We start from the raw sequence: 24652 nt of genomic DNA, 5'->3' as shown, positions 1-24652 counted from the left end.
ACAGCTGCATTCGATGTCGGTACCTTAAGAAGAGCTCTAACTGAGAGTAGAGGTAGCGGACCAAGGCTCTCCTGGCTGTGATCTCAGCGTGGCAGTCGTTGACCACCAGTCCTTGGTTACTGATATGTTCTCCCTTGATACATTTGGTCCCGGTAGATAACGCTATCACCTGGACTTGTCTCAGGTCCAAACCTGGCAAAGACAGAGAGAGAGAGAGAGAGAGAGAGAGAGAGAGAGAGAGAGAGGGGAAAAACCGGGGAGACAACAAGTATTAGAAATAAAATCGCTTTATTACCTTGAAAATATCATTTAAGAACTCATGACTCACACTTCGTTGTGTCATTTGACAGAACACCATGTCATCAAGAAATCATGTGGTGTGAAAACAATGAAACAATAGTATGTCTAGAGTCCGCATTAGTTAGGGGATAACAGTGGACTCCGTCAACAAATCTCCACACCTAAATACCTTTAACCTGATACCATAGGCCTATTCTGAATGGCACTATATTCCCTATATCGTGCACTACTTTTGACCAGGCTCTGGTCAAAAGTAGTTCCCCATGTAGGGAATAGTGTGCCATTTGGGACACAGACCATTTAAATACCATCTGAGACTTCAGGGGAACACTTCAGGTGAACACTACTACCACTCTTTGAAACGTGATTGTTCGTGAACCCAGTAGGAAGAAACCCACCCTTGCAGCCCATAGATCCCCTCCTGCCACAGCCCTGAAACCTATTTGTTTGATTTTAATTCAAAAGCACTGTGGTTAAAAAATGGGCTTCAGCAGCAGGATTTTTGACAGCATAAACCATGAGTGTGTGACGGGGCTGGCTCAGCATGCTTTAACCACCGTCAGTCTCCTTCTCTCTCCTCCGCTCTCCTCTCCTCTGCCCGCTACAAATCTCTCCATCGCTTCACAAATTCAGGGTTCACTGCGTCTGCCGAACCTGGAGGCAACGCGGGTGCAACATATGAGCTTTTATCTGCTGTGGCCCAGATGGTATTGTAGTCAGGCAAGCAGACAGGCAGGCTAGAGAGTGTGTGTGTTAGTGTGTGTGTGTGTGTGTGTGTGTGTGTGTGTGTGTGTGTGTGTGTGTGTGTGTGTGTGTGTGTGTGTGTATGTGTGTGATTGTGCATGCAGGCAGACAGGCGACGAGCCACCTCTGCCAGGTTGCCATTAACAATAAGTGCAGCTCATATTGAGGTGGGGTTAAAGTCATGGCCTCTGAAATCCATTCAGCTAGCTTTGACAAACCACCTTCTGACTCAGTGGCTGCTTGGATAGAGAAAAGGAGGACAGAGACATAAGAGATATGGTTCTTCTCATGATGCATTTCCTAGCTTCTTTACACTTTCTTGTGGCAATGCTATATTGTTGTCCCCCATGATGAAATCGGGGAGGTGATTTTGGATCTGTCAGTTAGTCCGTTAGTCACAAGCGATATCTCAGAGAGCATTGGCCCGATTTTTACGAATCTTGGGTGAATGATGCGTCTTGCCATTAAGATCGGCATTTACAAAATTACACTGATTGGCCAGTTGGTGGCACTATAACAAGAGATTGAAAATGAAAGGTCACACCCTCACCCCACTTGACCTAAAGTCATGAAGAAATGTGGATTTTCCACCAATTTGAATTTCTGGCAACGAATGACCGATCTGCACGAAACTTGATATATGGCATTTATCGACAAATGTCTCTCAACGTCTCTCAACGGAACAAAGGCATACAAATCAGTCAATGATATTCGTATTGTATCAAAATGTGTTGCTTATTTTTAGAATTTTTTTACAAAGTAAGTTGACTGAGAACACATTCTTATTTACAGCAACGACCTGGGGTATAGTTACCTACATGGGAGCAGAGGGGGGATGAATGAGCCAATTGAAAGCGGTGGATGATTAGGTGGCTCTGATGGTGGGGGCCAGATTGGGAATTTAGCCAGGACAAATGTTGAGAAATACCGGCAAGACTCAAGAACATTCAAGAACATTCATATCGACCACACGTTATAATGGTCACATGTTAATATCTCTTGATCTGTTTGATGAAATTTGTCACACATGCTCAGGGATTGGAGTCTAACTAAACCCACAAGATATCTCAGACATCATTGACCCGATTTTGACAAAACTTGGGTGAATGATGCGTCTTGCCATAGAGAGCCATAATTTACAAAATTACACTGATTGGCCCAAGGAGGGGGGAGGGGGCTGCACCATTCTCGGGGGACGACATGTTTGCTGTTGCCTTGTTGATTACGAAACGGTTCTGGCCGCGCAATCTGATTGATCAAAAGTGCATTCCAACCGTGATGTTATTTAGCACAATATCATTTCTAGCCGTGAAGCACTGTATGATCAGTCCACTAACAGCAGCAAACCAAGGCAACAATGTGGCAGCTGAATCACCTAGCGCAGAGAAAAAAATCAGGCCATTAATGAATAAATTATACTCTTTGGTTGTAGAAACTCCACTAACACAATCGCACAGAGAGATTGGTGCCCTGGCTAGTTCTTAGCGGAACCACTGCAACACCAGCCCAGGCCAGGGAACCCACGCCAGGAACTACAAGATTAATGTTAAGGACAAACCAGATGCTGGCTGCTCCTGCTCTGCACGGGCTCAGTAGCCAAGTCTAAACCATAATGCAGGGTGAATGCCAAGTTGAGAAGGAACAGATACTTTAACTCTAGCAGCATATTTGAGACACCTAAACGTATGTTTTCTGCGTCCGAAATGGCACCCTATTTCGTTTGGGACGTTCCCCAAGATCGAAATGATTTCCTTAGGACGAGTCTATGTGGGGTAATAGCTTGGTCCAATAACCTCACCATGGTTCATCCTCTGTTGTGTCATCTACTGTATAGTGCCAGGTTGAGTCTTAGTGTGAAGCAAACCAACATCTCCAGGTCTCATCTATCCTCCACATCAGCCCTGAGCATGCAGCAACATGCCTCGTTCTGGGGAGATAATACAAGTTAAACGGGCCGACTGCAACACCCTTTCCACTTTCCCTTTTTTCTCTCCTTTTTCTCTGATGTTCCACTTAGCAATTGTTTAGATCCATTTTGCGGGGGATAATTTCTCCTAGCTGCTCTTCATCTCACCATGAAATTGCCACCAAGCAGCCCCCCCCATCCCCCCCTCTGAGGGGAGAAAGAGAGAGCGAGAGCGCGTGAGAGAGATTTTAAGTGGGGTTAATAGCTATCATCAAGCAGGTATTTTCCAAATTAGGTTTGTCTCATCAGTTTCTATCATCATAAGACTATTATCATAAGGAAGCCTTCTGGAGTAACTAACTTCAGTCATATTTCAGTTTAGTAAAGGGGTATTAAATGATACACAGGCTATTATAAAGTTCAACTTTCCAATTTTCTACTCTGTTATCAGCTCTGTTATCAACTAAATCAAGTTTGTATTCTTTATTCGCAGACCTTTCCATTTTCTTTGTTGCTGTAGACAAAGAGACACATTAACAGACAGAAATGAGATTGTTCTGTAATAAGAACCCATTATTCTTAAGTATTAAAGGAGCATTAAATGTTCGTCTCCTGGAGTAAAAGGAATTGTTGTCAAGACAAGGTTAACGCAAGTGAACACAATTGCATGCCACTAGGCTATAAAGAGACTCATGAACGCAAGATGTTTGAAGATCTTCAATGTGAAGTTAAGATGTGTATCATCATGAGAATCAATATGAAAATATATCTGATGCAATGACAGGGAGGGGTAGCTAGGAGAGAAAAGTATGTTTTTGAACCTTGAAATCTTTCTGGGTGTGCAACTCTTTAACAACCTCTAGAATTGACGGAATTGTATTATACGTGTGTCCCAAATGCCACCCTACCGTATTCCCTTCATAGTGTACTACTACAAGCTTGGCAGACCTGTATTTGGGGAGTTTCTCCCATCCTTCTTTGCAGATCCTCTCAAGCTCTGTCAGGTTGGATGGGGAGCGTCGCTACGCAGCTATTTTCAGGTCTCTCCAAAGATGTTCCATCGTGTTCAAGTCCGGGCTCTGGCTGGGTCATACAAGGACATTCAGAGACTTGTCCCGAAGCCACTTCTGCATTGTCTTGGCTGTTAGCTTATGTTCATTGTCCTGTTGGACCATGAACCTTCGCCCTAGTTGGACCGTGAACCTTCGCCCCTTCGCCCCAGATCTCTCTGTACTTTGCTCCGTTCAATCTTTGCCTCGATCCTGACAAGTCTCCCAGTCGCTCCCCTGCCGCTGAAAAACATCCTCACAGCATGATGCTGCCACCACCATGCTTCACCATAGGGAGGGTGCCAGGTTTCCTCCAGACATGACGCTTGGCATTCAGGCTAAAGAGTTCAATCTTGGTTTCATCAGACCAGAAAATCTTGTTTCTCATGGTCTGGGAGTCTTTAGGTGACTTTTGGCAAACTCCAAGCGGGCTTTCATGTGCCTTTTACTGAAGAGTGGCTTCCGTCTGTCCATTCTACCATAAAGGCCTGATTTGTGGAGTGTTGCAGAGATTGTTGTCCTTCTGGAAGGTTCGCCTATCTGCAAAGAGGAAACTGTAGAGCTCTCTCAGAAGGACCAATGGGTTCTGGGTCACCTCCCTGACCAAGGCCCTTCTCCCTGATTGCTCATTTTGGCCGGGCGGCCAGCTCTAGGAAGAGTCTTGGTGGTTCCAAACTTCTTCCATTTAAGAATGATGAAGGCCACTGTGTTCTTGGGCACCTTTAATGCTGCAGACATGTTTGGGTACCCTTCAAGGAGTCTGAATACTTCCCGAAGGCACTGTATAGGTAATAGGGAGCCATTTGGGATGTATACAAAGTGTACTACTAATTTTAATAACTATGACCCATGGCCTTACAGTCGTGCTGACAATAGGGTCACTTTAATCTCTTGATACGGAAAAATATTCATGATGATAATTAAATTTGACCTACAAATGCACTCCATTCAAAAACAATCCACTGCCCTCTGAACTGACAGTGTTATTAGCCTTTCTGTCCTGACAGTGCTGTCTCCATACAGCCGTCTTACCCAGGGATGGCAACAGGCAGCCCATGGGATAAAACTGGCCCGTAAGTGATCTTTTCTGGTCCCCCAAAGTTTTTTGTAAAACAAAACAAAAATATAAACGCAACATGCAACAATTTCAACAATTTTAATTCCTTCGGCCCTAATCTATGGATTTCACATGACTGGGCAGGGGCACAGCCATGGGTGGGACTGGGAGGGCATAGGCCCACCCACTGGGGAGCCAGGCCCAGCCAATCAGAATGAGTCTTTCCCCACAAAAGGGCTTTATTACAGACAGAAAAATTCCTTAGTTCCTCAGCTGTCCGTGTGGCTGGTCTCAGACTATCCCGCAGGTGAAGAAGCCAGATGTTGTCCTGGGCTGGCATGGTCTGCGGTTGTGAGGCCGGTTGGACGTACTGCCAAATTTTCTAAAACAACGTTGGAGGTGGCTTATGGTAGAGAAATTAACATTACATTCTCTGGGAACAATTCTGGTGGACATTCCTGCAGTCATCATGCCAATTGCACGCTCCCTCAAAACTTGAGACATCGTGTTGTGTGACAAAACTGCACATTTTAGAGTGGTCTTTTATTGTCCCCAGCACAAGGTGCACCTGTGTGATGATCATGCCGTTTAATCAACTTCTTGATATGCCACACCAGTCAGGTGGATGGATTATCTTAGCAAAGAAGAAATGCTCACTAACAGGGATGTAAACAAATTTATGTTCAAAATTTGAGAGAAATAAGCTTTTTGTATTTATTTCAGCTCATGGAACATAGGACCAACACTTTACATGTTGCGTTTATTTTTTTGCTCAGTATACTGTATATGCATTTTTATTAAGAACTATTTTTTGGTAAAAAATAAATAAAATCACCAGGAATTCAGCAAAAAATTAGTTTAATTTCGGAAATCTGTACCACAAACGAAAAATGTTACATTTGATCGTGGCTCAATGTAATCAAGATAATCAAGATATGAAATTATTGTTATTTTCAAGTACAAGTACAAACTCTTTTTGGGCTTAGTTGTGGTCAATTTGCAGTGTACAAATGATTATGATTATGTTCCCGGGCCCCCGATCATCCTCTCCAACCTTCCCCACCTCTAACCCGACTCTAGACAACCTCACTTCTAAGCCTTTTAAAACAGGGTATTATTGAATGACAAATTCATAAAAAAGCAGGGGAGGCAACTAGAGATAAGAAAAAGTATAAAAAGAGACGCATCTTCTATGGAAATGGATACCCAGCAACAGACTTCAAAACATTACAAAGCAATAATTCACTACTTGCTTCTCACTCTCTGAACTGCTGTTATTTCATCTCCTATGATTTCACTCTATGGAAGAGAGACTCACATATCCTAACTGAATTACAGGCTGTGTTAAAACATCTCCATACCAAACAAGTGGTCAATAAAAAATACTTTGGCATTTGTCATGCGCTCTCTCTGCATGCTTTCCAAGGGGAACTCTGATGTCCTAAACTCATTTCCATCTCCAAGGACTGACACTATCTTGGATACAAATGAAATTATCCACACCTTCTAACCCAATGAGTTTTCTGTTTACTTTGCCTTCTACAGCCACATAACCAATAAGAGCCTCACTGTGCCAGTGACAAATCAAATCTCGCCCAGGTTGGAATTGTTTCCACAGGCCTTGAATGGGAGTACATTGGGCAGGGGGAGAGGAGGGGCTGTGGTTCAAAGTCCCGTCCCTCTATTAATATGTCGGTGGTGTGTGCACAGGTCTGAGACAGCCAATAGATGTTCAGAGAGAGAGAGAGAGAAAGAGAGAAAGAGAGAGAGAGAAATAGAGAGAGAGAGAGAGAGAGAGAGAGAGAGAGAGAGAGAGAGAAAGAGAGAGAGAGAGAGAAAGAGAGAGAGAGAGAGAGAAATAGAGAGAGAGAGAGGGAGAAAGAGAGAGAGAGAGAGAGAGCGAGAGAGAGAGAGAGAGAGAGATGACCAGAAAACAGAACCCCTAGTGTTCCCGTCAGGTTTGTGTCTGCTGCCTGCTAGCTCGCTGTAGCTCTCACGCTCTCTCTCTCACAATCACAAATACTTGGGCAGCTCCAGCAACAGCTGTGTACGCGTCTGGATCTTTGAAGATAACACTGCCTATTAATAAACAAAAAGTGCCAATTATTGAGCGGCAGGGAGACTAGCGGAATAAGATTAGGTCAAGGCGAGCCGGGTCTCAGTGAAGTCTAAATTGATGAGCCGCCGCTCTCGACACAGACAGACTGGTGGAGATACTGATCCATCCTCACCAGCCACCACACAGCCATCACACTGAGCCCCACAGACTGCAGCCAGGCAAAGAGATAAAGCTCTCCACTTAAGCACACTACAGCTCTGTGTGGGAGATGTGAGCTAGGGCCCAATGTAAATACCAGGTGGAGATAAAGACAGGATGCACCCCAAATGGCACCCTATTCCCCTTATAGTGCACTGCATTTCACCAGGGCCATTAGCAGAAGGAAGGGAATCGAGTGCCGTTTGGGGAGCGGTTGAAATGTCTATATGAGATATAAGATCAAAAGTCTGTTTAAAATACATCATATTGAAGCACAAAATGGACATTTAGTTTATTAATGTATCTTAATATACTTGGCTTAGTTGCAAAAAGACACAGATTGTGTGTGAGGGCCCAATATAAATACCAGGTGAGGAGAAAGACTGGGAACAATAGATGCAATCAAATCAAAGTGTGTTTACAATGGGCATTTTAATGGCTTTTGTTGGCTAACGGGGCTATTGTCCAATTGTTTTTTAGACATTAATTAATAACACGGTACTGCACTCCTGATGATTGACAATATTAAGAAAGTTAATATTGTAAAACCAGCGGAGCTACTGTCAAACCGATGTGTAGGCTCTGCTGCGCGGTGTATAGCTGGATGAATGACACGGGTACCATGTCTGTCCTCATCTCCCCCAGGGACCACGGGCCAATACAGCATTCATATCAGAAGTATATGACGCCCTGCAAGTGCATGAGGATGCAGTCTCTCTCTCTCTCTCTCTCTCTCTCTCTCTCTCTCTCTCTCTCTCTCTCTCTCTCTCTCTCTCTCTCTCTCTCTCTCTCTCTCTCTCTCTCTCTCTCTCTCTCTCTCTCTCTCTCTCTCTCTCTCTCTCTCTCTCTCTCTCTCTCTCTCTCTCTCTCTCTCTCTCTCTCTCTCAATTCAATTCAATTCAATTCAAGGGGCTTTATTGGCATGGGAAACATGTGTTAACATTGCCAAAGCAAGTAAGGTATATAATATATAAAGTGAAATAAACAATAAAAATTAACAGTAGACATCACACATACAGAAGTTTCAAAACAATAAAGACATTTCAAATGTCATATTATATATATATACAGTGTTTTTACAATGTGCAAATGGTAAAGGACACAAGATAAAATAAATAAGCATAGATATGTGTTGTATTTACAATGGTGCGTGTTCTTCACTGGTTGCCCTTTTCTCGTGGCAACAGGTCACAAATCTTGCTGCTCTGATGGCACACTGTGGAATTTCACCCAGTAGATATGGGAGTTTTTCAAAATTGGATTTGTTTTCGAATTCTTTGTGGATCTGCGTAATCTGAGGGAAATATGTCTCTCTAATATGGTCATACATTGGGCAGGAGGTTAGGAAGTGCAGCTCAGTTTCCACCTCATTTTGTGGGCAGTGAGCACATAGCCTGTCTTCTCTTGAGAGCCATGTCTGCCTACGGCGGCCTTTCTCAATAGCAAGGCTATGCTCGCTGAGTCTGTACATAGTCAAAGCTTTCCTTAATTTTGGGTCAGTCACAGTGGTCAGGTATTCTGCCGCTGTGTACTCTCTGTGTAGGGCCAAATAGCATTCTAGTTTGCTCTGTTTTTTTGTTAATTCTTTCCAATGTGTCAAGTAATTATCTTTTTGTTTTCTCATGATTTGGTTGGGTCTAATTGTGCTGCTGTCATGGGGCTCTGTAGGGTGTGTTTGTGAGCAGAGCCCCCGGACCAGCTTGCTTAGGGGACTCTTCTCCAGGTTCATCTCTCTGTAGGTGATGGCTTTGTTGTGGAAGGTTTGGGAATCGCTTCCTTTTAGGTGGTTATAGAATTTAACTGCTCTTTTCTGGATTTTGATAATTAGTGGGTATCGGCCTAATTCTGCTCTGCATGCATTATTTGGTGTTCTACGTTGTACACTGAGGATATTTTTGCAGAATTCTGCGTGCAGAGTCTCAATTTGGTGTTTGTCCCATTTTGTGAAGTCTTGGTTGGTGAGCGGACCCCAGACCTCACAACCATAAAGGGCAATGGGCTCTATGACTGATTCAAGTATTTTTAGCCAAATCCTAATTGGTATGTTGAAATTTATGTTCCTTTTGATGGCATAGAATGCCCTTCTTGCCTTGTCTCTCAGATCGTTCACAGCTTTGTGGAAGTTACCTGTGGCGCTGATGTTTAGGCCAAGGTATGTATAGTTTTTTGTGTGCTCTAGGGCAACAGTGTCTAGATGGAATTTGTATTTGTGGTCCTGGTGACTGGACCTTTTTTGGAACACCATTATTTTGGTCTTACTGAGATTTACTGTCAGGGCCCAGGTCTGACAGAATCTGTGCATAAGATCTAGGTGCTGCTGTAGGCCCTCCTTGGTTGGTGACAGAAGCACCAGATCATCAGCAAACAGCAGACATTTGACTTCAGATTCTAGTAGGGTGAGGCCGGGTGCTGCAGATTTTTCTAGTGCCCGCGCCAGTTCGTTGATATATATGTTGAAGAGGGTGGGGCTTAAGCTGCATCCCTGTCTAACCCCACGACCCTGTGTGAAGAAATGTGTGTGTTTTTTGCCAATTTTAACCGCACACTTGTTGTTTGTGTACATGGATTTTATGATGTCGTATGTTTTACCCCCAACACCACTTTCCATCAGTTTGTATAGCAGACCCTCATGCCAAATTGAGTCGAAGGCTTTTTTGAAATCAACAAAGCATGAGAAGACTTTGCCTTTGTTTTGGTTTGTTTGGTTGTCAATTAGGGTGTGCAGGGTGAATACATGGTCTGTTGTACGGTAATTTGGTAAAAAGCCAATTTGACATTTGCTCAGTACATTGTTATCATTGAGGAAGTGTACGAGTCTGCTGTTAATGATAATGCAGAGGATTTTCCCAAGGTTACTGTTGACGCATATTCCACGGTAGTTATTGGGGTCAAATTTGTCTCCATTTTTGTGGATTGGGGTGATCAGTCCTTGGTTCCAAGTATTGGGGAAGATGCCAGAGCTAAGGATGATGTTAAAGAGTTTTAGTATAGCCAATTGGAATTTGTTGTCTGTATATTTGATCATTTCATTGAGGATACCATCAACACCACAGGCCTTTTTGGGTTTGAGGGTTTTTATTTTGTCCTGTAACTCATTCAATGTTATTGGAGAATCCAGTGGGTTCTGGTAGTCTTTAATAGTTGATTCTAAGATCTGTATTTGATCATGTATATGTTTTTGCTCTTTATTCTTTGTTATAGAGCCAAAAAGATTGGAGAAGTGGTTTACCCATACATCTCCATTTTGGATAGATAATTCTTCGTGTTGTTGTTTGTTTAGTGTTTTCCAATTTTCCCAGAAGTGGTTAGAGTCTATGGATTCTTCAATTACATTGAGCTGATTTCTGACATGCTGTTCCTTCTTTTTCCGTAGTGTATTTCTGTATTGTTTTAGTGATTCACCATAGTGAAGGCGTAGACTCAGGTTTTCCGGGTCTCTATGTTTTTGGTTGGACAGGTTTCTCAATTTCTTTCTTAGAATTTTGCATTCTTCATCAAACCATTTGTCATTGTTGTTAATTTTCTTCGGTTTTCTATTTGAGATTTTTAGATTTGATAGGGAAGCTGAGAGGTCAAATATACTGTTAAGATTTTCTACTGCCAAGTTTACACCTTCACTATTACAGTGGAACGTTTTACCCAGGAAATTGTCTAAAAGGGATTGAATTTGTTGTTGCCTAATTGTTTTTTGGTAGGTTTCCAAACTGCATTCCTTCCATCTATAGCATTTCTTAATGTTACTCAGTTCCTTTGGCTTTGATGCCTCATGATTGAGTATTGCTCTGTTTAGGTAGACTGTGATTTTGCTGTGGTCTGATAGGGGTGTCAGTGGGCTGACTGTGAACGCTCTGAGAGACTCTGGGTTGAGGTCAGTGATAAAGTAGTCTACAGTACTACTGCCAAGAGATGAGCTATAGGTGTACCTACCATAGGAGTCCCCTCGAAGCCTACCATTGACTATGTACATACCCAGCGTGCGACAGAGCTGCAGGAGTTGTGACCCGTTTTTGTTGGTTATGTTGTCATAGTTGTGCCTAGGGGGGCATACGGGGGAGGGAATGCTGTCACCTCCAGGCAGGTGTTTGTCCCCCTGTGTGCTGAGGGTGTCAGGTTCTTGTCCGGTTCTGGCATTTAGGTCACCACAGACTAGTACATGTCCCTGGGCCTGGAAATGATTGATTTCCCCCTCCAGGATGGAGAAGCTGTTTTCATTAAAATATGGGGATTCTAGTGGGGGGATATAGGTAGCACACAGGAGGACATTTTTCTCTGTTAGGATAATTTCCTTTTGAATTTCTAGCCAAATGTAGAATGTTCCTGTTTTGATTAATTTAATGGAGTGAGTTAGGTCTGCTCTATACCAAATTAGCAGACCCCTGAGTCCCTTCCCTGTTTCACACCTGGTAGTTTGGTGGATGGGACTACCAGCTCTCTGTAACCTAGAGGGCATCCAGTGGGTCTGTCTCCTCTATACCAGGTTTCTTGCAGGATGACAATGTCTGTATTACCGATTTCTTTGGTGAAGTCCGGGTTTCTGCTCTTCAGGCCAAAGGCAGATGACCTCAGGCCTTGGATATTCCAGGATGAAATAGTAAAGGCTTTTTGTTCCATAAAGTGTCCAATGTTGTTGGTCGTGGTTTGGCCTCAGGCCAGTAAGTGTGAGCAGAGCCTGCTGAGCATCTGGTACATGCCATTGGCTTGGGCGAGTGTGAGAGTGGGGGTTGGGACTGTTTGCCCGCTCACTACCTGGGCGTATGTGTGGCATCCATGTTGAGGCCCTCTTTGCGAGGGTGGGGTGCATGGGGTGGGCAGGAGTGGCATAGGTCTGATCTGAGGGGGCCTAAATGGGGTGTGGGCATGATTGACGTGGGGGTGTTGATTGGTTGGGGTAGGGGTGTGGATGTGTCTGGGTGTGCGGTGGTCTGGATGTAATTCCTCTTGGCGTGGGTCCTCTATGTGTAGGTCCAGGGGGGTCCTGCAGGTCTGGGAGGGTGTCTCGCTGGTCTGGGTGGGGTGTCTATTGATCTGTTGCTCCTGTGTGAAGTGTTGGGGATACGTTTGAGAGCGATGTCCTTTAGAGTTCGGGCAAAGATGGGCACTGCTGCCTTGTAGAGGTGGACCTGGTCATAGAGGCTGTTCAAGTCCAGGGTGGAGTGGTGGGCCAGGAAAACGTTTGGTTTTGAGGCACAGTCACGGGAAATACTTGCGTTTACCCGCTGTATTGTGGCAGGGTGGAAGTCTTTTCGTGGTAGCAGGGTGGAGATAACCACTTGTGCGTTGGGGAAAGTAGAAGAAGCCTTTTCAATCACTCCCTTCAGTGCTGTGGCCACTCTTTCCTGCTGGGCCCTCAGGTCGTTTGTGCCTGTGTGTATTATTATGTGGCTGGGTGAGCCTAGTTTGGCCTCAGACAGAAGGTCTATGGCGCTCTGGGTGTTTGGACACCAGAGTTTAGACACACTGTGTTTGGGAAAAAGTTTTTTTTCTTCTATATATTTCCCATTTGAGTCCATAAGTAGTACAATTTGTGTCTTGTGTTTGTCCTCAGTGGGTGTGGGGGGGTTGTCAGAAGGGCTATCAGGGTGGCTGACAGGGGGGGTGCTCAGAGGGGGTGAGAGACGCTGGGCTTGGGGTTCTTCATTTGTCTGTTCTGCTGTGATGTCGAGATTTTTGTTGGGTGCTGAGGTGGGCTGTTCTGCTGGCTTCTCTGTGGGGGTGGCCACCTCTCTAGTGGGTTGTTCTCTGTCACACGCCGTCCCCCTCAACCTCTCCTCCATCCCCCTCAACCTCTCCTCCACCAGCAGTCTGATACTCTCCTCTAGTTGCCTGTTCTGCTCCTCTTTCTCCTGTTGTATTTGTCTCACCACTGTCCAAAGTGCAGATATGTCTCTGTCCACCTCCAGCTCTCCTGGTCTGGTTAAGGGGCTGTTGTTGTGCTGGGCTGTTGTCTGGGTCTGTGCTGACTGAAGTGTGATCACCTGCTGTTCCAGCTCCACCTGCCTTATCTCCAGCTGGGTGAATTTGTCCTTCATTTCAATGAGGGAGTGGTAATCTGTGTTGGGGGGTTGACTCTCCGCTGGGGGTTGCTCGTCTGTGGGGTTACATAGTGAAGAGGTCTGGTCTGACCCGCTCGGTGTGGGGGTATCTTTATCAAGGGAGAGCTTCTCCTGCTGGGCTAATTCTTTGATTAGGTGAAAGTCCAGCTGAAACTGTTTGGTGTTACTCTGTACAATTACTGTTCCGGACTTATAGATATTAATATTACTTGACTCAGAGTCCTCGTTATCAAGTATTCTGAGTTTCCAGCCCTCGTTAACCCCCCCTCTCTTAACAAAGGGGTAGTGTGCTAATATAGCACTGTGCCATGCCAGGGGATGGTTTGTGTGGAAGATAAGGTTGCTGATGTTCCCATTTTTGTAATAGTCAGCAAAAAGTGTCTCTTGATTTTCCATAAGGAGCTTCATTTTGTAATCCTTTCTTGACTTATCATTCTTTACATGCAGAGGGTACTGTATTTTAATTACCTCTGAACAGCGGGAGGGAGCCTCTAAGGCCTCTCCATTTGGTTGGGGTAGACTGTGTGACTCTCCTGCCATTGTTGGGCTAATGGGCTTTGACACCTCTCACTTGACACGTCAGTGCTAGTTGAAGCTGTATCAAGCTTGGCAGAATTATGTTAGAATTCAGTCCTTTTAAAGTAATGTTGTGTATTTTTCTTCTTGGCTTTTGGCTTTTAAATATATAGTTTCAGACTAAGCATTACTCACTCAGTTCCAGGTTGGCTCTCTCTCTCTCTCTCTCTCTCTCTCTCTCTCTCTCTCTCTCTCTCTCTCTATATATATATATATATATAGTATATATTTTGGTTTGGCCTGGTTCAAAATGTAATGTGATATAAAAGTCAATGAAATTTACCATACCTCTGGTCATTACGATGCCTGCCAGGGCTCTGAGTCGTGCATGCATGGGGGTGCAGCTGTCTGCCAGTTCGTGGTATTTCTCCCTCACCAAGCGGAATATTGAGTCGGCAAAGTCCTGCAAGACACAATCAGTTTGTTTATTTTGATATACATGGTTTAAAACATATTGTTTTCATATTGGTTAGGTAGCCCTTGAAGAAGAAGAAAAGAAACGTGATTGTTAAGAAGTGTTATTTATACAGATTAGCCGAGCAACGGACATAGATAACCAGAGAAATGTGGAGGTGCTAAGAGGGTCACAGGCGATGTTTAAGACAGACATGATTACATTAGTTAAGTGCATTTCACATTTAAATGTACACTAGAAAAGGTAGCAACACACAAATGGATTCAGGCAAACGTTTACATTTAATTATATACCTCCCCTCCCTCTGATTCTCCAACATAAATGCACAGCCACACAAAACTAAATGTGTGAACGAGAAGAAAAACATTTGCTGTTGGGGTTAGGGTTCGTTCATAACTATCTGCCTATTGAGAAACACAGTAGTCCAGTCAAGCATAGCCACCACTGGTACCGCCAAAAACCTTGTGTAGACCAAAGAAAGCCCTCCTTCAGACAGCCTACCGTAGCCAACTGAAGAAACCCATAATATCAACTAAAATAAGTTGGCAACCTGTGCACAGTGATTTCACACCATCTCAAGCCCCGTGCCTGGTTTTGAAGCTATTCTGTGTAATAATCATCAGTTTAGTCTCTCAGTCTCTCACCCTGGCCAAGTAGAGATTACAATGTGGTGGGAGAGAGAGAGAGAGAGAGAGAGAGAGAGAGAGAGAGAGAGAGAGAGAGAGCAGCCATCCTCTGTCCCTTAGCAGTTAGCAGCCGAAAGATTGAGCAGATAGCCGATAGCTCAGAGGACATAAACAGACACGGAGGCAACCGCTTAAAGAACAGAGACAGAGAGAGAAAAAAGGAAAAGAAAAACGATTAGGGAGCATATTTCTCTTTATAGCCTCGTCGCTGAGCCCTGGCCGTGAAACACTCCTCTCACACATGGAAGAGGTAATGGTGACAAGGGCGTTCACAGCTTGTGGCGTTCTCAGGGGAAGCTGTAAGGCGGCTGGTGGTGGTGCTACACTGTCACCAACGCACCGCCACCAACAACCTGGGTAGTAAGGACCAGCATGCCCTGGGGGAGAGCTGGGATCTCCCATGATGCCTCTGGGCATACTTAGGATCTAGAATGGTGAGAAACATACCTCTCTGATCTATCACTATAAGATGACTACAATTACACTGTGTGTGAGTCATTTGGTTGGTTTGTAATGGTGAAAAGTAAAGTGCTTCTGGCCATTCAAGACACCAGGCAACTGGGAGGTGTCAAAGTGTGAGATACTGTCATCTTCAGGGAGAAACACGGAGATAACTGTGGTGGCATGATGCTATGCTATGCTGCTCTTCACCTCTGTACAGCATTATGACTTGTTGTCACACTGAGAACTTCAATCAAACATAGATTTCTGTTCTGGCAATGTGACAACGTTAAAAACAGCTCCTAGTCATAGATTAGAATGATAATGTGTATCTGAGTGGCTTCAGGGTTAAAATCCCTGAAAACAAGCACAAGCGCTGTCCCTCTTTCCTCGTAGTGAGATCGAACCAACTGTAAGAATACTGTTGTATTCAATTTAACTATGTCAAGTCCTTTGACACTTTTAAGTATTTCATTCATGACATTTAGTGGGTTAAAGGGAACTGGCAGGTGTTACTGGCCCTCAGAACCAAGGTGCAATGTTCTCTGGCATCATGCCCTGCTTTCTCCTCCTCCCCCCTCTTCCTTTTCTCCTCTCCCCCACCTCTCCTCCACAGATCCGTGGACGTCTGATCTGATCTTGAGGTGAGACGTTACGTGCCATGACTTTCTCTCACATACAGCAATGCTGGGGAAAATGACGTGCTCGCTCCCCCTCCATCTCTCTCATGGTAGCTTGGTGCCACTGCCACCCACCACTGCCACCCTTATGGGGGTAATGTTGCAGAATAACAGGGCCAAGAAGCTTGCTAGACAGTAATGTGCACCCAGATGAGGGGAGGAGGAGGAGAGGAAAGGAGGGCCACCTCCCAACTGACTGCTCTCCTCCCTGGATGCACAGCAAGGTTAATAACTCTATCAGCTACTTCTCACCGTTTAAAATGTCACACATATTTGGTGGAGAAAGCCAGCAAACACCATCTAATAGCTGTACAAGCTTGTTCATATAGGGAAATGGCAACAAGGCGTAGAGCATGTTGCGAAGTTTCAATAGAGGCCATTCAATGCAACATTACACTAGCCTCAAGGTGCTGAAAAATAAAGTTTGAATGACAACTAGGTGACATTTTCCACGTCATCTGGTATTCAGGACATTGGAGGCAAAGGGAAATGTTGTTCTGTTTGATTCAGAGGGACTCTGGCAGTTGATGGAGTCCATTTGAGATATCGGAGGAGGGGACAAAATGTTTATGACAATCACAGGGCAGCACTGTAGTGCCTAAACACACCGCAGTACCGTCGGGCCAAGGCAGACAGGGAAAGCTGTCAGAGAGATTGGCTGTGACAGTTGTAAAGACTCGAAGGCTACTCTGAGAGAGAGAGAGAGAGAGAGAGAGAGAGAGAGAGAGAGAGAGAGAGAGAGAGAGAAGGAGAGAGAAGGAGAGAGAAGGAGAGAGAGAGAGAGAGAGAGAGAGAGAGAGAGAAGGAGAGAGAAGGAGAGAGAAGGAGAGAGAGAGAGAGAGAGAGAGAGAGAGAGAGAGAGAGAGAGAGGAGAGAGAAGGAGAGAGAGAGAGAGAGAGGAGAGAGGAGAGAGAGAGAGAGAGAGAGAGAGAAAATGTGGCGCATTATAAACACACGAGGACGGGACTGACTTGACTGACTGTTCATGGAAATATAGACTGAGAATCGTGGATATACAGACTGAGAGGTGAAACGTAGGTTAAGGGGCAAATATGTTTGAGTCCCTATTGGTATATGACTATGACTATATCTGATCAACCTTCATGTGCGAAAGTGTCACTGCAAATGAATAGGGACACTAAACAGTATTGTGTACAAAAATGATTTGAAACTAACAAGGTTCCATAAAATATCAAGCAGCTGTTACATTTTCTTTACATATTAGCAGAAATCCAGAATGAAAACATGAACCAGAAGGACGTAAAACATAACTAGCATACAAAATGTCCTGCTAAAAGCTCTACTGACTAACCCCGCTAACAGTTTCACATTTGTCTCCAAGGTAATGCAGAATGTCATTGCCAATTCTCCTGCCGTCTTCGTCTCCCTCATAAGTCAATACTGTGCCAGCAACACAAATGTCAACGGGGACATACACTGAGCCCTGACCCAGAAGTCTTTATCCGCGTCCTAAATGGCACCCTATTCCCTTTATAGTGCCCTACTTTGGGCCAAGCTTCATAGGGCTCTGGTCAAAGGTAGTGCATGATATAGGGAATGGGGTGTCATTTGGGGGGGGGGGGGGCTTTACCCTCTCCGGGGGCCCGTGGGGCTGATGGGGAGAACTAAAACACACTGGATAATCTACTATGGAGGAAAATATTGTAGGTTAATACTAAGCAGGATGTCTCAATACTGCTAGCTGATAACCATGCTCCAGGTGTCACTGAGGATAAGACCCCTCTCGCATCACCTTCCCACAGTGAGGTTTTCCTCTATTTCATGTACTGTAAGTGGCTTTGGGAGGTAATTCTGTTACCATGGCTACGTTACATTACATTATATTTGACAACGTTACTGTAGTTCCATCAATTTCAAAGTAAAAGTCTAATACGTTGAAATTGATTTCATGTGTTTATTCCTAAAAACCCGATCCACACCAAATTGAATGGGGCCCACCTCGAAAATAACCTACCTCTGTAGTAAAAGTCAAATTCATAAGCAGGGAATTCCCTATCCTAATCATGTAAAAGGACTCTGGGAAACTGCAGAGATGGTAGACGCTAATACTATTGCAATTAACGCCGGTCATTGTGTGTGGGCGGCACTAGCATGCGTTACCAGCAGCACATCCATGACGGCCAAGAGCATTGCAATCTCCAGTTCAAGAAAATCCAATCATATGTCTGCACGAGTGGAGGCCATTTTCTTCACCCCATGCTGTCGCTGTGGCTTATCAGGTGCCACCAGAGCAGCGATGGCTGCATAAAAATGGGGCCATGTTTTATATTTCTTTATAGAGGTATTTAACAATTCATTCTCCAAGTTTTAATAGTGTCTTCCTGCTGCCTCTATATCATCCCTCCCTCGCCTCTGCCGCCGAGTGCGAGGCTTTTGAAAGGCGATATCCATTCAACGTGTGAAACCTTGCCTCGGGGGCTTTTTATATTCTCAAAGTGCCAGGCACCCGCAGCGAGACAGATTCTTCTCTTGTTTGTACTCTGTAACCTGTACCATTAGTCTCTCTCTATGTGTCTCTCTCTCTCTCTCTTTCTTTCTCTGTCTCTCTCTCTCTCTCTGTCTCTCTCTCTCTTTCTCTGTCTCTCTCTCTCTCTCTGTCTCTCTCTCTCTTTCTCTGTCTCTCTTTCTTTCTCTGTCTCTCTCTCTCTGTCTCTCTCTCTCTTTCTCTGTCTCTCTCTTTCTCTGTCTCTCTCTCTCTCTATGTGTCTCTCTCTCTCTCTCTATGTGTCTCTCTCTATGTGTCTCTCTCTCTCTCTCTCTCTCAAAGCTCCATCACAGACACCCAACACACAAACATTTCTCTCCTTTCATCCCTCGTCCTGTTGGTTTGCTTTTGTTTTGCCACAACAGACGATGTCGTGTGACAAGAGGCTGGAAGATGAACTGTGTACAGATTTGCGAGCCGTGCACTGCTGCCGCGTTGCCTCAAACCATGTCCAACCTTTACTAGTATCATGTCCAGATGGCCATGCAGCCTGCGGAACAGATTTCTGCCCCACCATGCTTTTAGCATCATCAGCAGGGTGCTGTCAGTCAGATCGGCCAGGCTGAGCCACAATCATTAGGAAAAAAGCTTTTTCCTATCAACCACATGCTTGATGTAGAGCAGAAAGAGAAGAGTGATGAAAGGGGGGGGGGGGTAAAAAGGGGATGGCGGGAGGAGAGTAAGGGCATTTTCTCTGCTTCTGGTCCTGTGCCTCCTGTCCTTGTTTCCATGGATGGGGGAAGAGCTAGGCTGCGACACCGCCGAGAGGTTGCCGCCGACAATGCACCTGGCGAACCCACGTGGTGACTTCACATTGTTTTCTGTAAATGGCCAATCTAGAAAGATAAACTCGTAACCACATTGGGGTTAGAGCCAGAGCCAGAGCCAGGGCAGAGCCAGATCAAGCTGACCCATTAGGATGTGACCCACATGGGTATATAACAGACACAACCACCCATTCAAATCAACCAGCTCCATAAGGATGAATGTATGAAGTCAGATAGAATAAAGATGAAAGTTTAAGTGCAACGCTGCATCGGGTACATACTCTCTCAGAGCAACAGAGAGATATACTGCAAGCAGACAGGCAAGGCAGGTGAAGAGTGTGTGTGTGTGTGTGTGTGTGTGTGTGTGTGTGTGTGCCATCAGGTTCAGGTGATCATGTCAGAAGGTGTCTCGCTGGCGTTGCCTGCCTTCTGTAAAAAGACAAAGACAGGGGGTGGCATTTCGTTATGTTTCTCTTGACGTGTTTGGCGAGATGTGCTGATAGCACAGTTTCCTGACTGACAGGACAGCCCTGGGAGGGACTTCGCATCAGAGATAATTATGACCGTTAATGTCACCTGACACTCAGATCACAACCAGCAATAGGAAGACAGTCCTAGGCTTTGTCTGAAACTGCAACCTATTCCATAGTGCTTTACTTGTGAAAAGTAGTGCACTAAATAGGGAATAGAGTGCCTTTTGGGACACAAATCCCCAGTTATAGCATAGATACAGAGCATATCTTTGTAGAACAAACAAATACTAGCAAATACATGATATACTACATTAGTCTGTTAGGGATGGGTAATAAAATACAAATATTTTAATGAATTCATTAGATGGAGGAAGACGTTAGTTTCACGGCTGTTTAATGGTGGTGTTGAACACAACACAACATGGTGTGGGCTCAACAAAGAAAGCTAATCCAGATGGCATGACCCAGTGCCTGTATTGACCTTCTGATAAACAGATGTTGGATGGGGGTCAGGTTCTGACTAAACCTCATATCTACCCAGAACTGGGTCCATCTGAACATACAGATCCCAACAAATCCATGAACTAAGACAACAAAGCTGCTATCGGGATCAACTTCATCTGGGACAGTGTGTTCATCCCAAATGGCATCCTATTCCCTACACTCTATGGGCCCTGATTTTTAAAAAAGTAGTCCACTAAATAGGGTAGGGTGCCTGTTGGGACATAGCCACTGTTTGATGTAACCTGGCGACGACAAGAACAATCCTGACCAGGTTTAACAGAGTTTTACCTTCGGGCCTATCTTAAATAACACCCTATTCCCTATATAGTGCACTACTTTTGACCAGAGCCAAGTACTTTTAGTGCACTATAGGGAATAGGGAGAGATTTGACATACAGAGATGGTATGTTAACAGCCATAGTACAGATCACTGTAGATAAAAAAGAGAGATATGGCTGAGACGAATGAATAATGTCAGAGACGGTGTAAAACACACATCAGTGGCTTTATGCATTATGCATCAAAGGCCAGGGAGAGTGGCTCCTTCAAAAGGATAACATGACCGACCCCCAAGAGAGAGGGAGGGAGGGGGAGAGGGAGGGAGAGATAAAGGGAGGAAGACAGAGGGAGGGAGGAGGAGAAAGAGAGATAGGGAGGGGGATAGAGAGAAAGAGCGACAGATGGAACGATAGAGAGTGGGGGGGGGGGGGGGAGGGAGAGAAAGGGTGAGAGATGGAGAGAGAAAAGGGAGAAAGAGAGAGAGCGGAATGAGAGAGAAAGAGAGGCAGAGAGAGAGAGAGCTAGAGAGAGGGAAGGGGGGGAGATAGCTACATGAAGAGAGAGGAAGTGAGAGGGCCAGTGATGGGCTTTTAACGAGCGTAACTCTCTCTAGTTGGGACTAAAAGGAGGGATGCCACTCCAGTGGCCGTGAGGGCCTTTCACACGTTGCTCATTAATCTGGCCATGATTCAGGAGGGCCACGTGGAGGAGGGGGAGGGAGGGAGAGAGAGAGGGGGGGATAGAGAGAGAGAGAGAAGGGTAGTGGAGAGAGAAATAGAGACAAGGAGATAGAGAGAGAAGGATCTGAGGATGTTAATGACTAACATTAATGACCTGCCTCGCTATACTGCATACAGGTAATTGCTAAAATAAAGGAAACACCAACATAAAGTGTCTTAATAGGGCGTTGGGGCACCACGAGCCAGAACAGCATCAACACACCTTGGCATAGATTCTACAAGTTTCTGGAACTCTATTGGAGGGATGTGACCCCATTCTTCCACGAGAAATACCAAAATGTGGGGTTTTGTTGATGGTGGTGGAAAACGCCGCTCCAGAATCTCAAATAAGTGTTCAATTGGGTTGAGATCTGGTGACTGAGACACAAACACACATAAACACACACATTTTAAACCCCCTATGCTCATCTTTCAAAGTCACTGAGATCTCTTCTTCTAGACATGGTAGCCAAAATAATGGGCAACTGGGCATTTGTATACATGCCCCTAAACATGATGGGATGTTAGTTGTTTTATTAACTCAGGAACCACACCTGTGTGGAAGACCCTACTTTCAATATAATTTGTAATAGTATCCCTCATTTGCTCAAGTGCTTCCTTTATTTTGGCAGTTACCTCTGTGTGTAAAAATGATTCACAAAGTGGAGGTGGGTTAAACACAACAGGGGGGAGAGGAGACTAAACGGTTACTAAAAAAGTATAAAAATGCAACACAGTTTTAAAGATACATTTAGCTAGAAAACATGATTGTGAATATACTTCATGAGATGATAATTGACAACACTTTACTCTACTTTAAGTTAACTGTGAAATGATGGAGACAAATTGTACCAACATGAGTAATTTAATTTTCATCAGAGAAGGGTAGGGAAATAGGGAGAAATAACACTAAATAATTGTACTTGTATTTTGCAGTACTATATGCCCACTGCTTCACGATCTTTCCGCCCGGTAGGATCCAGCATCTCCTTTCATGTGTTGAAAGGCAGGGAACCATTGAAACGTGTCCTGTGAATTGCTGCGATCCTCTGAAGGGACGATTTATTGACCGTCATCTCTGCCGTTCTTGAAGATATCAAGACAGCGCCTGTTTCTGGGGTTGACCAATCAGCAGACTTCAAACCTCGTCCCCACGACACCGGTCTTTGAACAGATCCGTAACGTCTGTTGCCAAAACACCGAGCCGCACATGGCTCCGAGATTAAGGAGGGGGAACGCAGCACGGAAACACAACTGATGTTTTTTTGTTGTTTTTTTTTTTGGTGGTGCCTGGCTGTTACAGTGCACTGTAGCAAAACAGGCTCTGGCACATTCATGTGCATATGGGAAAGCAATGTTTTCAAGCGCATGTTTTCAGTGGGTTGTTGAGCCAGAAAAAGTATGGTTAGAAAACAGAAGCCATTTTAGCACAGCATCAAAGGGAGATTGTGGCCCCTCTGCTTGTGACTGCTTGTGTCTACTTGTGACTGCTTGTGTCTACTTGTGACTGCTTGGTCAATGTCATGACACTCTTCACGCCATTCCGCCCGGCGGGGCGGTGCCATACGTCCCGGTGGGCGTAGATTTGAGGTTGCACACCACGTTGAGAACGAGACTAAACACTCGCTCAAGTCCCGATCGTGGAATCGATTCAACACACCGCTAAGCCAGAGTACTGGTTGGCTATAGCTACAGCAACTACAGTTATGGATGTTCTTCTGTTTCATCAAGGACACAAAGACAACTGCCATAGCCGAATTCACGTTCTGTTTTCTCTTTCACGCAGCCACAGAATAGATAGATGCTAAATACATGATTTTGTATTTCAATTTCACATCGTTTAAACCTGAGAGATATCATTCATGTAAAGTAATCTTGTGGAAGTATGGAACCAGGGCTGTTCCTGGAGAGCTACACTCGTGTCGGTTTTCTCTTCAACCCCAGTTGTAACTAACCTGATTCATCTGATCAACCAGCGAATTACTAGCGTCAGGTGTGCGAGATGAGGGCTGGAGTGAAAACGTACAGGACGGTAGCTCTCCAGGAAGAGGGTTGGAGAGCCCTGCTATAGGACCACTAACAAATAAATAAGGACATCCAAAATCCACCAGATTATCAGTTTTCAATGAAGCCAGCAATGCTGATACCAAATCATTAAGGGGAAGAAAAAAAAGTTAGCACATTGGGAGAGAGAAAGAGAGAGATTGAGAGAGAGGAGAGAGAAAGAGACATAGAAATACAGAGAGAGAGAGATAGAAATAGAGAGAGAGAGAGATACGCAAAGCTTATGTAGCCTAGTCTACTGTAAAACTCATACCACGTTATACACGTTCATAGATTGCTTCACTAAATGACCAAAAGTATGTGGAAACCTGCTCTTCTAACATCTTACATGATGTTGGTCCCCCGCTTTGCTGCTATAACAGTCTCCCACTCTGCTGAGAAGGCTTTCTACTAGATGTTGGAACACTTGCTTCCATTCAGCCACAAGAGCATTCGTGAGGTTGGGCACTGATGTTGGGCGATTCGGCCTGGCTTTGCAGTCAGTGTTCCAATTCATCCCAAAGGTGTTCGATGGGTTGAGGTCAGGGCTCTGTGCAGGCCAGTCAAGTTCTTCCACACCGATCTTGACAAACCATTTCTGTATGGATCTCGCTTTGTGCGCGGGGGCATTGTCATGCTGAAACAGGAAGGGGCCTTTCCCAAACTGTTGCCACAAAGTTGGAAGCACAGAATCGTCTAGAATGTCATTGTAGAGTTAAGATTTCCATTCAATGGAACTAAGGGGCCTAGCCCGAACTATGAAAAACTGACCCAGAACATTATTCCTCTTCCACCAAACTTTACAGTTGGCACTATGCATTGGGGGCAGGTAGCGTTCTCCTGGCTTCTGCCAAACTCAGATTAGTCCGTCGGACTACCAGATGGTGAAGTATGATTAATCACTCCAGAGAACGTGAGCTTTACACCACTAAAGCCGACGTTTGGCATAACTCATGGTGATCTTAGGCTTGTGTGCGTGCGGCTGCTCGGCTAAGGAAACACATTTCATGAAGCTTCCAACAAACAGTTCTTGTGCCGATGTTGCTTCCAGAGGCAGTTGAGAACTCGGTAGTGAGTGTTGCAACCGAGGACAGAATATTTTAACGCGCTGCAGCAACTGGCGTTCCCGTTCGGTGAGCTTCTGTGGCCTACCGCTTCGCGGCTGAGCCGTTGATGCTGCTAGACATTTCCACTTCA

The 24652-nt window shown here is 44.8% G+C and overlaps 1 protein-coding gene across 1 annotated transcript in view; it reads right to left on the bottom strand.

Annotated features, from left to right (window-relative positions):
- The window catches only part of adarb2 (adenosine deaminase RNA specific B2 (inactive)), a 248732-nt gene that overhangs the window by 32492 nt on the left and 191588 nt on the right, over positions 1-24652 (bottom strand). The window contains exons 4-5 of the mRNA XM_064949117.1: positions 14231-14345; positions 24-192 (exon numbers count right to left, since the gene is read on the bottom strand). Of these exons, the coding sequence (XP_064805189.1) occupies positions 24-192; positions 14231-14345 (284 nt within the window). The remainder of the gene's footprint in view (positions 1-23; positions 193-14230; positions 14346-24652) is intronic.

Source organism: Oncorhynchus masou, chromosome 30 (assembly GCF_036934945.1).
Source record: "Oncorhynchus masou masou isolate Uvic2021 chromosome 30, UVic_Omas_1.1, whole genome shotgun sequence".
Classification (NCBI taxonomy): Eukaryota; Metazoa; Chordata; class Actinopteri; order Salmoniformes; family Salmonidae; genus Oncorhynchus; species Oncorhynchus masou.
This window is presented reverse-complemented; position numbering and strand designations above follow the sequence as displayed.